This window comes from Muntiacus reevesi, chromosome 7, assembly GCF_963930625.1.
Source record: "Muntiacus reevesi chromosome 7, mMunRee1.1, whole genome shotgun sequence".
In the NCBI taxonomy this organism is placed as follows: Eukaryota; Metazoa; Chordata; class Mammalia; order Artiodactyla; family Cervidae; genus Muntiacus; species Muntiacus reevesi.
The window spans coordinates 5023674-5041585 of NC_089255.1; the positions used below are offsets into that span (position 1 = coordinate 5023674).

General features: G+C 35.8%; 1 protein-coding gene across 2 annotated transcripts in view; it reads left to right on the plus strand.

Moving 5' to 3' along the window:
* The window catches only part of AP3S1 (adaptor related protein complex 3 subunit sigma 1), a 74829-nt gene that overhangs the window by 26671 nt on the left and 30246 nt on the right, over positions 1-17912 (plus strand). For both annotated transcript variants that reach the window (XM_065942062.1, XM_065942064.1), the window contains exons 2-4: positions 2055-2146; positions 5534-5645; positions 17023-17094. In XM_065942062.1, coding sequence (XP_065798134.1) covers positions 2055-2146; positions 5534-5645; positions 17023-17094 — 276 coding nt within the window. The remainder of the gene's footprint in view (positions 1-2054; positions 2147-5533; positions 5646-17022; positions 17095-17912) is intronic.

A 17912-nucleotide genomic window follows, 5' to 3' on the forward strand; every position in this document is an offset into this window, starting at 1 on the left:
GTACATATTTTCATTTACTTAGATCTTCTTTAACTTTTTCCAGTAAAGTTTTTTGTTTTTTGTTTTTTTTTTGTTTCCTCTTGCAATTTTTTTGTTTCCTTTACTCCTAGGCAATGCATGGTTTTTGATGGTATCTTTTTAAAATTACATTTTGCAACTCATTCTTGCAGAAGTTTAGAATGGCATCAGGATTTTTATGTAATGTCTTTGTGTTCTTATTATAACCATTTATTAATTGTATCACTTCTGTGTAAATTATGTTAGATTTTCTATGTGGAAAATCTTTTCATCTATGAATGACAGTTTTGTTTCTTCCTATGAAAATGGGCCTTTGAAATCTGTTAATCATTTCCGTGATTTTCTTTATAGTTTTTATTTTTATCACCCCCAAATTTTTGTCAGACATAATGTTTAGTTTTTCATGTTTTTGAATTTTATACAAATGGAGTGATTACATATTATTCTGGTACTTGCTTTACTCCCCTACTGTAGACTGAATTGTGTACCCCCTACATTTACATGTTGAAGCCCTGACCCTCAGTTTGATGTTATTTGGGGTTAGGACTTTGGAACTTAATCAGGTTTAGATGAGCTGATGACCATGGGGCCCTCAGGGTGTGATCAGTACCCTTACCAGAAGAGATACCAGAGAGCCTGTTCTTGCTGTTTCTCCCCATAAGGACATGTAAGAATGCAATGAGCAGGTGGTTGTCTTCAAGCCAAAAAGATATCACTCACCAGAAACCAGCTATCCTGGCACCTCAGTCTTGAACCTCTAGCCCCCAGAATTGTGAGAAGATACATTTCTGTTAGTTAAGTCATCAGTTTGTGGTATTTTTTTTTTAAATGGCAACTTGAGCTCTGGTAACTCCTTTTTTCCACATTAATTTTTTGAGAATCATTCATATTGGTGGGTATTATTTACTTATTTAGTTTTTACTTCTTATAGGATTCTGTTGTATAAGCATACTGTAACTTATGTGATTGGTGAACATTTGGGTTGTTTTCAGCTTTTTTTGTTGTTATTGTTCTTATGGTGCCTTTATGAACATTCTTCTATGTCTTTCTTGGTATACAGGTTAAGAATTTATTATGTATATGTAGTTGTCAATATTATACTGTTTTTGACCTTCAAACACTTATGGTTTCATATGGGTTAGCATTGTACCTAAGAGTAGAGTGCTGAATTATAAAACTTCTTGCCCGAATGGTTATACCATTTACCTTTTCCCTAGTAGGACGAGAATTTCTTTGGCTCCATATCTTTGTCAACATTTGATATTGTCATACTTTTATATTTTTGCTCATATGGTACATGTTGAATTATTTCATTGTTACTTTAATTTATATTTCACTTCATAACTAATGAGGTTTAGCATCTTTTCATTTGTTTATGGACCATCATATATTCTTTTCTGGAAAAATTCTTGTTCATGATTTTACCCAGTTTTATATTGCAGTGTTTGAGAAGCTGATTCTTTTTTTACTTTGATATGAATTGCTTGGTGAATTTAATAAATATTTATTGAGCCAATTCTTGGTTTTAAGCTGTGCTTACATAAAGATAAGTAAACTGGATAAACTCTTACCTCAGTTTGCACTTAAACTTACTTAATTGAGAGCACCAAACTTCTGTTCTTTATTCTATTAAAGTATAGATTAGTTCCATGAATTGTTTATGACACTATCTCTTTGTTTCAGTTTACCCATTTGTACAGTGACAGTGTACTTTGACTAGTTGATATCTAGTTTCCCTTTTGCCAATATCTATAATTCATGTGTCTGATATTTTTCTTGTTGGTTTTTGAAGCTGAGAAATAAGTTTTATTATACTGGAAAATATTAAATGCTGATTTTTTGTTATGTTTTTGCTTTTTGTTTTTAATTTTAATATGTTGGGTTTTGTTTCTATTAAGATATAATAGGTTAGTTATCCAGTGACTATACTCTTATATGAATTTCCCAGACAGATTACTGGCTTTTATTTTCAAATTCTTATAAAACTGTTAAACCTAGAAATTGGACTCTAACGTGTATGAATTATTCTTTCTCAGAGTGAAGATACACAACAGCAAATCATCAGGGAGACATTCCATTTGGTATCTAAGAGAGATGAAAATGTTTGTAATTTCCTAGAAGGAGGATTGTAAGTAAAGCATTTCATGGACATTTCTAATCTTTGACTATATAAGTAGAGTATCACTGTTTAATGATTTTATTGTAAAATTTCCTGATTTGATTAATTGGGTCAGGGGAATTAATTGCATCTTATATTAGCTATAAATCTAACATAATTTTTAAGATACTTAATCTTTTTCTTTTAAAAATTTTTATAAAGGCATTTTATATAGAGGTAATACGTTCATATGGCAAAAATTCAAACAGAAATATAAAACGTAAACCAAGTCTTCCTCCTCCAACTTCAGTCCTTCTTCCCAGTTTCCTGTGTATCCTTCTAGAAAATTAGTTTTGCACTAACATATAAAAATGTAAGGCTTCCCTGGTAGTTCAGCTGGTAAAGAATCCGCCTGCAATGCAGGAGACCCCAGTTGAATTCCTGAGTCGGGAAGATCTCTGGAGAGGGGAGGGGATAGGCTACCCACTCCAGTATTCTTGGACTTCCCTGTGGCTCAGACGGTAAAGAATCCACCCCAATGTGAGTGACCTGGGTTCAATCTCTGGGCCGGGAAGATCCCCTGGAGGAGGGAATGGCAACCCACTCCAGTATTCTTGCCTGGAGAATCCCTATGGACAGAGGAACCTGACAGGCTACAATCCATGGGGTCACAAAGAGTTGGACACTACTGAGCGACTCAACACAGCACATAAAAATATAATGTTAAAAGTTTTACTTATGGGATCACACATGTATTTTGCTTACCATGTTGCTTGTTTGCACTTATATTTTGAAAAGCTTTACATATAAACCCATCTAGAGCAATCTCATTCTTTTTAATGACTACAGAGTACTCCTTAGGGTGAATACCTGCTTTCATAAAAATTTAGATAGCATCTTTTATTTTATATTATGGACAGTTCTGAAGTCTGCTTTTCAGATATTATATATGTGTGTCTAGATAAAATAAGTTCAAATTCAGAGAACAGACTTTTCTATTTTTAAAATGAATAAATAAAAATTGCATATAATTAGTTTGCCAACTATTATAAATTTAAATTAATGGGTTTCATGAAAACAGTTTGTTCTCAAATGGTTTCATAGATGTTCCCTTCCATGCTTATATGTTTAATTTCTTAACAGGATATTTCCTCACTGACAATTCAAAAAACTCAACTTTAACTGAACTTCACTGCAAATAATTAGAAATTAGTTAGAGAAACCTACAGTTTTCTGTATTGCTAAGGTAGATGATGTATATTATAAAGAATAGCTTTCACAATAGAGAATTCAATCATGCCTGACCATAAATTACTTTTTATCATGTAGAAAGTTTACTTGCATTTCTTTAAAGGTTATATTATGTTGCACTTAAATTTGCAAATGCACACCTATGATTTGTAAATTTTGCTGTTAACTCGAGGCCTCCAATTTCATAGTTGATAGATGTACCTGCTTTCTCTTTTTGTATTTTAATTGTGCCTCACTTATCTCACTTAAACTTCTGTGGTTGAGTTGTGTTTGCCAGTACCGTCATTTCCCTTTATTTCAGTCTCTTGATCTTCTAATCTCATGGGAAGTTTATCACCCAGCACAGTGTACTGCATGTGGTACATGTGCAAGAACTTGATTGATCTAACCAGGGCAGTGTTTGAACCAGAAAGTATGACTTGAATTTGTGATTATTCTTTTTAACCTTATAAAAAATAGAAAGCAAATATTGCATCAGAAATGGGGCTACACATCTGGTTTAATCCTAGTGTTGTTACTAACAAGCTGGTTTTCTTGGTTAGGTCACTAAAATTCTTTGTATCTCAGTTTTCCCCTTTTATGTTAAATGAGGTATTTGGACTAAGGATTTCTAGAATTCTGTGGTTTTTATATTGTGTGTTACATTCTATACAAGAATTTGAATCGGTATTATACTATGTAGCAAAATTATAATAAATGTATTTATATTAATATTTTTATTTCCTTTCAATAATTTTAATTGCCATTTTAAAACTTACAATTTTTTAATATTTGGTCTTCTTTTACAGCAGAACCAAACAAAAATTTAAGATAAATGACTAAATTGCAGATTCAGGATGAAGCCAGCTGTTTGTGCTCTCTCTGTCCCTTTCAAGGGTCAGGTGCAAGGATAGTGTATAAATAAATACAACTCAGGGACTCTTTGAAGTGCTTGTACATATTTTTAAATGGCATATCTTTTCTAGATAGTAGGAGTTTTAATTCTTGTCCAAGATAATTTTCATTTTTGGCGTAAAAGGATGTTAAGTAATGAATGAGTGTATACTTAAGGAAGTTGTTTCTACAAACTTGTGGATTTGGTATTACTTTTACTGAGTAAGAAATAGGGACTTCCCTGGAGAACCACAGGTTAAGACTCTGTGCAGGGGGCATGGGTTTGATCCCTGGTTGGGGAACTGAGATCCCGCAAGCCTCAAGGTGAGGCCAAGAAAAAGAAACAGTTGTTATTTTCCTGTGTCATGTTTGAATGTTCAGTTAGCTCTCTTTTTGTTTAGCTTTGATTTTTGTAAACTTAACTATGGAATAGCTAAACTATATTTAGAAAAATAAAAGGTGTTTATAATGATTCCTGAATTATTATTTTTAAAGTGCTGAAACTCCAATAAGTAAAAAAAAGTATTTGGCAAAAGAATTGAGTATCTCTTAGCTCAGTTTTCTTGCTCTTCTACTCCAAAACAAAATGTGCTTTTGTAGAAGAATTTGATAGTAAGTCTGTCCAAAACTGAAGAAGAAATGTCCTTTTTTTTTTTTCCTAGTTGATAATCAGTCTCAAGCTATGTAACTTACTGTGACCTATGGGATTAAATCTAATAAGCACTTAAAAATGCCCTATGGACTCATTTCTGCCTACTTCTCTGGCCTAATCATGTACTTATCTTTCATTGATTGAATCTTTCTTTTTCTTTCTTGAACATAGATATTTCATTCTTGATTAATTTGCTTTTTTATTAGTTTACCTGTGTCTGAAATGCTCATCTCAAAATTTTTCTTATCATTAAATCTCAGCCTAAACATCAACTCTTTTAACTCCCAATCGAAAGTAGCAAATCTATGGGTGTGGCATTGTCCTATTTTGATTCTCTAAGTAGTTCCTTCCACTTATGTACTTCCATTTTTTCTTATTTGTTCATTGCTGCTTACCCACTCTCAGTGCCTGACACATGGCAAGTACCCAGTAAATAACTGAATGAATGAACTAAGATTAAGCACTGGCATCTTTCCTTGGGTTCTCTGAAGATAACAGCCATCTAGTTCACTTGAATGCTATGTCATTACTACCTTTCATTTTATAGAAAGTTTTAAAAAAATTATCAGTTTGCTTGAGTTAATGAAAATGTTTTTCAGTTTGTTTCTATAACATTCGAATTGTTTTGTTTTGTCATTTAGATTAATCGGAGGATCTGACAACAAACTGATTTATAGACATTATGCAACATTGTATTTTGTCTTCTGTGTGGATTCTTCAGAAAGTGAACTTGGCATTTTAGATCTAATTCAAGTAAGTTAACACTTGCCTCTTACTGTCTTAAACAACAACTTTGGCATTTTTGTTTTTTAAAACTTCAGTGTTCTAAATTTTCTAAAATGATGTTTTGTTTGGTAAGAAATAAAGTATTCCGTAGTAGATATTGGGTGGGTAAAAGAGGGGTGAGGGACGTAGAAACACAGACTGGTTTAATCTGATGGAGCTGACGACAGCTGGCGTCCTCGTGCCCCTTTTCCTGCTCACGTGAGTCACCAGAGGAAGCCCTTCACCACATGTGTCCAGGTCTAACCCCAAACCTGCCCCTTCCTGTCTCCTGCAAGTCTGCCTTAGTGCCCCTGTAAACTCACGGTCAGGTATCAGCAAAGTCCTTCAGCCTCTTCTATTAATATTGCCTTCATCTTTTTGCTGTCATCTAAATCTGGCTTCCCTGATGATAATACCTGCCACCTTCTCAAACAGTAGTTTTCTCTCCTCCTTTCTTCACTTCATTGAGCCTGAAGGGTGTTCTCTTTGCTTTTCATTACTTTGTCTAGACCCTTTTCTCTTCTGAAACATCTCCAGACTTTATCTCATGTTCTCAAACTGTACCACTTTCTACCCATTGCAGTAACCTCTCACTCCCACTCCCTATTCTTGGGAGATTTTGTCAAAAACTTTTAGTGGTCTGAGATTTTATTCTACCTGCAAGCTAAAACTACCCCGGTTTCATGGATGCTAGCAAAAGATGGAGTGAGGGGGGTGGTTTTTCTGGTGCAGAAACAAAGGGCTTTATTACTAACAGCAAAAGCAGTAGCCAGAGTGACAGCGTTTGCTTACGCTGGTTACTCAGGTCGCAGTTCCTAAAGTGTGACTCAATAAGGTGTCTTTTTATAACATGCACTAAGCATGTCTGCCCATGTCATGGAGGAAGAGAATGTCTTCCAAGCAAAGGAAACGTACCCTTTGCTTTGGAGGGAAACACCGTCTATTTTCCAAGGCTGTTGGCTATACAGGTTTGCTTGGAAAGTTTATCCTCAATAAAGGTAGTCAGTACCTCTGTTCACATGATGTAGAGGAATGCAAGACTCATGGAGGATTGTCTCCGACAGACACTAGTTCTTAGATCCATGACATTCACTCTGGTACTACTTGTATTATAATTCTTGGTTATTTCAACATTCATGTGGGTAATTCATTCAGTACACTGGTATCTTCAAACTGAAATTCCTCTTCTCCAGTGAATTTTGCCCATTATCCCACTTCACTGCTCACTTCTAGACCTTGTGTTTATCCAGACTTCGGTCCCTCACAGTTTCCACTCTCTGCTACCATCTCTTATCTTTTCATATCACAGTTTCTATTACTCCAGCGGTTCTTGGAGCCTATTGGGACCCTCAGTCCTTTTCTTTGGTTGTTTTTTTTTTTTTTTAAGAATAAAAACATTTATTGACAGTTTTCAGTTTTCTAAGCTATAGTTGTATATTCTAAACTATTCAGTGTTTATTAATAAATAAATGGCAGTTTTAGAAAAATAGATATATCTAGAATCCAGTATTCTCTTCCTATGTTTTTGTCTTTTCAGTGGCTCTTTGGGATCTTCCATCTTTTAAATCTATCTTTTTCTCACTGTCCCTGATCCTCCTGATGTCCAGCTTAAATTCCATGGTCAATCATGATAGTCACAGGCTTGCATATACTCAGCCTTTTGCCTATACCCACATATCTGAGAAAAAAAAGGTAACCATACATGCTGTCCTCACTTTACATTCACGATCCCAGACCTAGTGAGTCCTTAATGCTGCCCAGTAATCACATTCTATTTCCCCGGTCATTTCACTCCCCTACACCCCTCGACAATGGCTGATACGTTCTCCTCCTTTCTCAAACCTCTAGCGCTTCTCCAGCGTATAGCTTCCTGGTTTGTTAGGCAGTCAGAAGCAATCAGAAGGGAACTTCCACAGACTCTGTATCTGTGTCCTTGTACTCTGTCCTTTTCTGTAAGAAATGAGTGAACTCTGCTTCTAGCTAAGGCCCGCCCCCCACTTACACACTAGTCTGCTTCCTCCTCATTGCGCTAGCATTTCTCTCTCCTCTGTATCATTTTTTCTTCTCTTCAAGATTATTCCCACTAGTCTGTAATGTGTTGATATGTTCTGCTGTCTTAAAAATCCTGTCCCTCCTTCCTTTTCTAGCCACTGCCTTATTTCTTTCCCTCTCCTTATAGCAAAACACTTTAAAAATGTTTTCTATATTTAGTGTCTTAAATTTTCCTTCTCCCATTCTTTCTTGAACACATTCCAATTAGGATTTTCAGCTCCGCTCTTGCTAAATCTGAAGGTGCTTCTCAGCCCTCCTTTGCTCGATCAAGATTATTTAGCTCTCTCTTCATGAAATACCTTCTTCACTTGGCTTCTAGGACACCTTACTTGTCTGGTTTGCATCCTACTACTATTAGTTGCTTCATTTTAGTTTCTTGATCTCTCTCAAGTCTTCTTTGGCAAAAACTCTGTTGAGTATGCAGAATCCACTTAGTACGCTCTGCACTGCCTTCACACGGTCCATGCCACCATCAGCTCTTGCTTCAGTTATTTCAGTAGTTTTCCGACTGGGCTTCCTGCTTCCACTGTCTTTTCCTTTTTGTCTTTTCTTAGAACAGCCAGAGTGATACTGTTCAAATATGTTGTGTTTTACACTCTTCCGTATTGAATTCTCCAATGGCTTCAGCCTCTCACAGCAAAAGCCAAATTCCTTATAAATGACCCGTGAGTCACATAGTCTTACTCTCCTCCCCATGCCTTATGACTTACCTCCATTTTCTAGTGTTTTCCCCTTTGCTTCACACACCCTGGCCTCTGTTCCTCAGATCCACCAGGTACACTTTTATCTACAACCTTTGTACTTGCTGATCTTCCTACCTGTATTGTTCGCCCATCATTGATTACTATTTTGATATTATTGCTGATCTTGATGGATATGACGGCATGGTTGTTACAGCTCAGATGGGAATTAAAAACCAATATCCTTCATCATATCTGAAGTCTATCATCCATTTATGAAAAGTGGAAACTATGTCTTACGTTTTGCAAAACTGTTTAGCTATGACTATTTGAAATGTTGGTAATATGTCTTGTTCCTAAATAAAATACAGAGAAAAGAATTTCAGGAGAATTATGTTGTCTTTCCATTTCTAATGTAGACTTGAGCTGTTTTTATAAGAAGATGCTCTTGAGTTATTACATGTTGATCTATTATGTCACAAAAAAAGAAACTTTCTATAGTTTGCCTTACAGAGATGGGTTCTTTCACTCCCTTGAACATGTTGGAAGTTCTGTAGTTACTGTCTTTCCCCTGTGGTTATTACAGATCTTTAAAGAAGAGGGAGTGCTGAGTATGCACAAGGTAGTCATTTTTTAAAAAATTGGTTGAGTGAAAAAAATGGAAGGGAGTAGCTTATTGTTACTGCTTCTGTCTCATGAAACAAACAGCTTTTCAGAGCTTATTTAGAACTGATTTTCTGGCCTTGTTCATCCTCTAGTTTTGAGAAAGGCAAGTGTAATACAAGTAAAGGTGGAAAATTATATAAATCAAGAGAGTTTAGATCAAAACCTCTTGGTTTTATATTTTCGTTAGCGAATGGGTCAAGAAAACTTAATCAACATCAGTATGTGATGACTAAATACATGTTTTGATTGTGTTTTTTTTTAATATTAATGATACAATTCAGATGATCATTGGGCACTTATGTTAGTACTTTTATGCAAAGATTTTGTGTTTCTAAGGTACCAGTGTGTCTTGTCAGATTTGACTTTTTATCTTATATAAAATCTGAAAGAAGGACTTGCTAGTACCTTCCATGTGAGATTTATACCAGCATGCCACCAAGCCTCTATTTTCTTTTAATTCTTTGTTAGTCAGGGGGGAAAGGTGACCTTTTTTTCTTTCTTGTGTGTGCTATTTTAGTGTGATATTGACTGCAATATAATCCAGTTTCAGAGTTGTAAGCTAGCCTTTTTGAAGTCCTTTCTATTGTAGCATATCTTCATTGGAAGTGTTGAAATATTTACACAGAGTGAGAATAAGACTTCATTAAATATTCATGTTGGTTGTTTGAGTTATTTATAAGCAGTGTGTCCTCAGTTAATTTGGTATGCCACGCTGATAATGGATGCATAAAAGTTTACTCAGTAATTCCAAATTTTGTAACAGCTTTCTAATACATGATGTCACATGTAGTAGTTATTCAGTTGTCAGTCTTGTTCAATTATAGTTAGGAAGAAATGGAGAAGAAGCTGCTAAACTTTTCTCTAGATTTAGAAAGATATGTGTTGATCTTGGTGTTAGAATATGCATATAAACTAGAGTTCTTATATATATAGCATCTGTCAGTTCTGTAGTACTGACTGTTACACTGACTTTTGTGAAGTTATTTTACTTATTGCTATTAATGTTAATTTAATGTAATAGTGAGCAAGTCATTTAATGCTTGCAGACCTTGAATTTTTTTCAGTTGTAAAGTATGCCTATTTCAGTATACTACCTATAGGGTTCATGAGTTGTTAGAAATATCAGTGAATTAAAGCACACTGGTAGTGATTAAAACCATTCAGGCCCTGCTTGTACTTTGGGCAAGTTATTTAAGCTCTTTAACCCTGATTTTCCTTGTCTGCAAAATGGGGGTAATAATAATAATAACTCATAGAATAGGTGAAAGCATTAAAAAATATATAGTGTATGTGAAGCCTGTTGCTAAATGACTGACTTATAGCAGTCAGTTTTTTTAGCTGACATTATCGTTAAAGCAAATATTTATGAAAGTGAAAGTGAAGTTGCTTAGTCGTGTCCGGCTGTTAGCGAACCCATGGACTGCAGCCTACCAGGCTCCTCCGTCCGTGGGATTTTCCAGGCAAGAGTACTGGAGTGGGGTGCCATTGCCTTCTCTGATATATTTATGAGGATAGTGTATAAAGTTTTATGTCATTAGTACACAAACTGAATTGGGTAAAGAAGTCGTCTTTTTTTTGTTGTTGTTATTACACGAATTTGGGCTTCTTTTTATCCTATATGGTCTTAGATGAATTCTTAGGAGGAGTTCTGCATTGTGATAGAGTTATGTGGTAGGGATAGGCATAATTGAAGAAACTTATAAGTCAAAAATACTCAGCTAAAGATTCTCTGGTCTTTGCACTATCGTGTAGGAAGCTGTGCTGAGGTAGATACTACTACACATGGAAGAGTGTGCCAACGGATGGCTCACACCTTCCGCCACATCATTGTTCTTTCATGACAAAGGTCAGCTTCATTGAAAGCACCCTAATCCATAGGGTGGCGTACGCATTACTTAAGCTTTGAGCTGTACATGTTGAGGTGCCACCTGCTTTTAAGAACTGTCTGGGAAACCTAACTGACCAGCTCTTGAGGACTGTGGGAAGTTGCAGCTTCCCTGTTAGGGACTGAGAAGGATAAACCCCTGGTTCCAGAGAGAGGAATTCTGGTGCAGTTCCTCCTGCTGGAGAAAGAGGGAACTGTGGCGCGATTTGTTTCTTTTCTGGGCATTCCACAGTGAACGCCCAGGATCATTTTAGGAAAATTCTACTTGTTCCACCAGACTGTGTTACCAGAGTATTAGAAATTCCTGTTTTTAATAAGACTTGTTTTTTTATGTATGTAGGAAACCAAGAAATAGTTCTGTAGACAATTTGAATTGACACTGTTAAGGTGATTCAGCATTCCTAAGATCCTTTTCCTATCTTATTTTCATTGTTGAAAATTCTAATTTATAATAATTGAAGTAATGCACTTTTCAGCTATTTCCATTGTTGTTTCTTCATGATAAATCCAGGCGTCAAATTTGATGATACTCCCTATTCTATGGAGAAGGAAATGGCAACCCACTCTAGTACCCTTGCCTGGAAAAGCCCTTGGACAGAGGAGCGTGACAGGCTACAGTCCATGGGGTCGCAAAGAGTCGGACATGACTGAGTGACTTCACTTTCCCTTTCCCTTTCCCTATTCTAATTTACATGTTTTATTGACCTCTCAGCAGTCCCCTTGGGAGGCATTATAGTGTCAAGTTGGTGTTTGGAGTTCGATGGTATGGGCTTAAGTATTGGTTATGTCATCTAACAGTTCTGTAACTTTGAGTAAATTACTTAGTCTTATCCATCCCCAATTTTCTTGTCTCTAATGCCAATATCCATACCTGCCTTGCCAGCATTGTGATAAGAATTGGAGCTAGTGTGTATAAAGTAGTCAGCCCAGGGTCCGGAATGTAGCAGACACATTGTTATTACTTTGTGGTGAAGAACTCAAGTATGTAAAGTCAGAATTTTAGAGCTAGAAGTTAAAATTTATTTTTTTCCCCTTCACAGTAGGACAGAGAGAAAAACTCAGCTTATGTTAGTATTTTTCTTTGAAATAATGTGATTTCTTTGTCAGCGTAGAATAGTAGATTTCAGGGGGGATTGGATATACAGGAGAAGAGTACCTTTTCAACTTGGTTTTTCAAAAATTTTTTTCTTTAAAATTAAAAAAAAACTTTTCATGTTGAAATTATTTTAGACTTAAAAGAGTGGTAAATACTAATATAATACAAAGAATTTTCAACACCATATCTTCATCCAGACTCCTCAAATTTAACATCTTCCATAACTTCAAGTAGGTAATTAAAATCAGGAAATTTACATTTATAGAATACTGTTATCTGCAGAGTGTATTCAAGATTTGCCAGTTGTGCCATTCATATAATTTTTCTTGTTAAGTGTACAGTTAAGGTCATGTACTGTGTTAGTTTTTCTGTCTTCTAAGTCTCCTTCACTCTGTAATAGTTCTTCACCTTTGTCTCCCATTCATTTCATGTCTTTTGTACCTTGATCCCTTGGAGAGTACTAGCCAGTTATTGCACAGAGTATTCCTCAATTTGGATTTGATGTTTCTTAATGGTTAAATTTGGGTTATATATTTTTGAATACCACAAGTAATGTTGTGTCCTTCTCAAATGCATCATATCAGGATATGCATGATGTCATTTTGTCCCATTACTTATGATAAAGTGCCTGCCAGGTTTACCTCCTTGAACTTCTCTTGCCCCTTTGTGCTTAGAAGTATCTTATGGAGAATAATTTTGATAGTATATAAATAATATTTTTTCTAATCATAATTTGGACATTAGTTTTTAGCATCTTTTGATGATTCCTGCCTGAATTATTGTGGTGTTTGCCAAATGGTGATTTTTTTCATGATTTTTATATTTATTAGTTGATATTCTGTAAGGAAAAGCTAAGAATTTTATTCATTTTAAGTCAGTGCTCAAAATACCAATTGTAGGGACTTCCCTGGTGGTCTGGTGGTTAAGAATTTGCCTTCCAATGCAGGGGTTACCAGTTTGACACCTGGTCAGGGAACTGAAAAGATCCTACATGATGCGAGACAGCTAGGCCCGTGTGCCACAACTAAGTCTGGATTCAGCCAAATAAGTAAATAAGTAAATACATATTTTAAAAAATACCAGTCGTGTCTGACTCTTTGCGACTCCATGGGCTGTAGCCCGCCAGGCTTCTCTGTCCATAGGACTCTCCAGGGCAGGAATACTGGAGTGGGCTGCCGTTTCCTCCTCCAGCAGATCTTCCCAACTCAGGGTCAGACCCGCGTTTTGTCTCCTCCACTTCCTGAATTGCAGGTGGATTCTGTACCACTGTGTGCCATTATCATCGTTAGCCTTTAAATTTTTTTTCATTTTATTTAAAAAAATAGAAATCACACAGTAAAGAATCACTGAGTTAAGAATTCTTAATCATTATGACATGAATACTGAAAACAGTCCTTTCATCAACTCAGTTTTTTCATATTGAAGTCAAGAGTTTAATTTGTCTCAATTAACTGCTACATGGTAAATGCACAATAAATGTCTCATTTTTACTGATAGAAAAAATATCTGTTATCATTGGCATGTTAGTATCTAGGTCAGATTTAGTGGAAATCCAGTCCAGAATCCAGTCATATGCTGACTCAAGTGCTATTTATGTACCTTAAACATCATACTTTCTATAGTCTGGATCTTATGTGCAACTGTATTCATAGTTGTTCTTCTAGGGTAATTGATCAGATTTTAAGTTCAGTCTGTCTTCCCTAGCTTTGTTAGTACATTTTTATTGATGTTTTTTGATTCTTTATTTGAGCTAAGCCAATGTTTCTCTAGAACATCTCGCTGCTGGCTGAATAAAATTATTATTTTTTTGATCTCGGCATATTTTTATATTTATGTCCTCTTTTCTTGGGTTTAAGGCATTTCTTGTCTTATAACATGTCAGTTTAACACTTATGTGTTATATTTAATATTATAGATTAGAAACAGTAGGATTGGTTCCTCCTGAAATTTAGCCGAAGTCCGTAAACCTAGAAATCCTTTATAGTTTTACCTAGATAATCTAAAGGAGGGCCTGCAAAGTCAGTGATATTGGTTAAGGAAATTTTTATGACATTTACTTTATCTAGTGCACATTTTTATTTCTGCATCTGTATATTATATTTTAATCCTTGCTAACATATATTGAAATATTTTTTTTGGTGAGATACTGTTCTAAGCCCTTTATATTTATTCTTTTAATCATTAAAACAACGCTGTGGCATAGGCACCATTATTATGCCCAAATGAGGCTTGGAGTTAAATAACTTGCCCTAGTTTTCATTGTTAGAGTCTAAGCTGTAATTTTAGTAGCATACTAAGTACTCTTATGGAAAAGGCAATGGCACCCCACTCCAGTACTCTTTCCTGGAAAATCACATGGACGGAGGAGCCTGGTAGGCTGCAGTCCATGGGGTCGCGACGAGTCAGACACGACTGAGAGACTTCACTTTCACTTTTCACTTGCACGCATTGGAGAAGGAAATGGCAACCCACTCCAGTGTTCTTGCCTGGAGAATCCCAGGGACGGGGGAGCCTGGTGGCCTGCCGTCTTTGGTGTCGCACAGAGTTGGACATGACTGAAGCGACGTAGCAGCAGCAGCAGCAGCAAGTACTCTTAGGTACTAAGCTTGTGATAGATTCCCGCTACCCTTTGTGACCCAGGCATTATTGCTGTTGTTGTTCAGTCACCTAGTCGTGTCTGACTCTTTGCAACCCCATGGACTGCGGCATGCCAGGCCTCTCCGTCCCTCACCATCTTCCTAAATTTGCCCAAGTTCATATCCACTGCATCGGTGATGCCATCCAACTGTCTCATCCTCTGACACCCTCTTCTCCTTCTGTCCTCAATCTTTCCCAACATCAGGGACTTTTCCAATGAGTCAACAGTTTGCATCAGATGACCAAAATACTGGAGCTTCAGCTTCAGTATCAGTCCTTCCAATGAATAATCAGTGTTGATTTCCCTTAAGATTGACTGGTTTGATCTCCTTGCTGTCCATGGGACTCTCAGGAGTCTTCTCCAGAACCATAGTTTGAAGGCATCATTTCTTTGGCGCTCTGTCTTCTTTACCATCCAGGTGTTACAATTGTTTGTGATTACTGGGAAAACCATAGCCTTGACTGTGCAGACCTTTGTCTGCAGAGTAAGGTCTCTGCTTTCAGGACACTGTCTAGGTTTGTCATAGCTTTCCTGCCAAGAAGCAGATGTTTTCTGATTTCATGGCTACAGTCAACATCTGCTGTGATTTTAGAGCCCAAGAAATACAGACAGAGGCATATAAGTTTGTAGTTAAAGAGAGAGGAGATGCAAGGAACTTCTGTTGTTAGAAGGGCACTGGTAAGGGAGACTCAGTTTATATGTGAATGTGGCATTTTTCTGAATATCTTTATGTTTATTTTTAGAAAGCTGTATAAGTATTAAAATGTGGGAAGACCTAAAATATTATTCTTAGTAACTTTGAATTTCTAAGGCCAGAGATTAATGAGTAGCTACTTAGAAGATAACAGTTACCTTGAAATTGACTTTAAACTTTTATCATTAAAAATGAAACACAAGAGAGTGCCATTTACCATGCCAGTTCTGGGTTTTTACTTTTTATCTTTCTCTTTGTGAAATACAATGCAGCAACAACTGTTTATTTTTTGACTCTTCTGACTAGACTCCCCAAAGCCCATTAATTTGTTTTTTTTTTAATTTCTTAATTTCAATTTGTAGATTATTAGTTTTGAATTGACCTTGTCCATGTAACAGATTGTCAGTATGTATCTGCCTTGGGGCTTTCGATTCTAATTATAAGTAATTCTTGCTAACTTGAAAGTTAAGGAAGAGTTTTTTGAAGCAGGTTTTTAAGTTTTCAACTACGCATTTGTATGCCTTAAATCTTAAAAATTCTTTTCCTAAGTTAAGAGCATGTAGTTATAATGATATTTTGCTGCAAGACACTTAAAAAAAAAAAGTATTTACATTTTTCATAGGTGGTATTACTCTGGTTTAAATATTGACAACCTTTTTTCTAAGTTAATAAGCAACTTCCAAAGTTTTGGTAACCACATAATTTCCTTGCTTTTATATCAGTGTTTATTAGCAGAATTAGAATTTTCTATTTTTGTTTTAACTTGTAATCATCATATATGTTAAACAACCAGATAAATAGTAGTGACTTTGGTTAGTAGATGTGTTTGGGGCAGTGTTAGGTGCTTTATTAGGGGTCAGTCACATAGGCATGTGATACCTCTGTGACTGAACTACTTAAGCTTCAGAACCTGAGAGAAAAAAGTGTGTTCATCGTAAATCACATTGTCAGCATAAACTGTCTTGTCACGCTAGTACAGTGTGGTCTAGGTTCTCAGGCATGCAGAAACACTCTTATCAGACAGAACTTTCCAAGGGCTGGGTTCCCAGGAACTAGTCGGAGATTAGTCTGTAAGCAGACCATTTTGGGGAATGGGTAGGGTTGAACAAGCCAGGCTTACTGGGTTAACCTTTTCCCATACAAGGCCATACAAGGAATTCTAGCCAGAGTTTGAGTCCAGGTTAGTGTGATTCTAAAAGCCTGTGCTCTTTCCTTGAGTTTGAATTTTAGTGATCTTGTATCCTGGTTTGCTAATTAAGAACTCCTGGCTCTGTTAGATGTGGTTGAGACTTGGACCGTGCCTGTCCAGCTTGACAGATGCTTATGACAGGTTTTCTTTTTTCCTCATATGAAGAAAGGGAGCCTGATTTGAGTGTTTGTCAGTAGTTTTGTAAGTAATGGTGCTAACAATTTCTGATTCTTAATAATTTTCAGTGAAGTTTATTTTGGTTATTACCATATTGAAAATTAGCTTAGAAGAGTAGTCTATAATTATTCCTTTTATACTTAATACAGTTTTCAATTTAAAAAAGAGAAATGTGATAATGGATTTTGACATTTTAGTTCTCAGTTACAAGTTGTCTGCCTTGTAGGTGATAGATTTGAATGAACTTGTATAGTTCTTTAAGCTTTTAACCTTTTTTCTTTTCCTTAGGTATTTGTGGAAACATTAGACAAGTGTTTTGAAAACGTCTGTGAACTGGATCTAATTTTCCATGTAGACAAGGTACAGCTTCTGTGTTATCAAATTTTCTAAGCTTTTTATCTTAGAAAAATGTTAATTTGTATTTGTCAAAGTAAAAATAAATTTAGTGAATAATGCTCTTTTTAATCCTTTATTCAGTTCATTAGTTGTGTTTACTATGAGCCAGGCACTGTGTTTAGTGATGAAGTTTCAGACCCTGACCTAGAGGAATTCATATCTAGAGGATGAGATGAGAATGGAGGAGATTAAACTGGAATTTTTTTTTTTCCCCAGAAAAAAGGTTAAAGGGTTCATAGATATTTCACAGACAGAAAAGGAGAGGATGACTCTACAGGCAGAGATATAAAATACATGCTTTTTGTGAGGGGAAGATTTGATATTGATCATGAAGCCTAATTTTAAAGTACCTTTACTCCCATGGATTTGGGCTAAAACAAGTATTTTTTGGCATTGTTGTTGCTTTGTTTGTTCATTTTTGGGGGGGACAAAACAAAATAATTTTCTACTTTAAGGATGGTGGGTTGGTAGGTGGGAGAGTAAAGACAAGGAAATCAATTAGAAGTGTACTGCTGTAGTCCAGGAAGAAATAAACTAAGGTGGTAGAGTTGAGATGAAAGAAGGTAAAATTGATAGGACTTGATCTATTGAAAGGAGGTGAGAGCAAGGAAGAATGACTGAATTCTTTAGCCTGAATGACTGAATTCTTTAGTGTTACTGACTGTTCAGTATAGGGAATTTATGAGAGATTCCACTTCTACTATACATGGATTTTTTCCTCTGTTAAGTTGATAAAATGTAACATTGTTTTGAATGGCTAAATCATTGAATAAAATTATTGG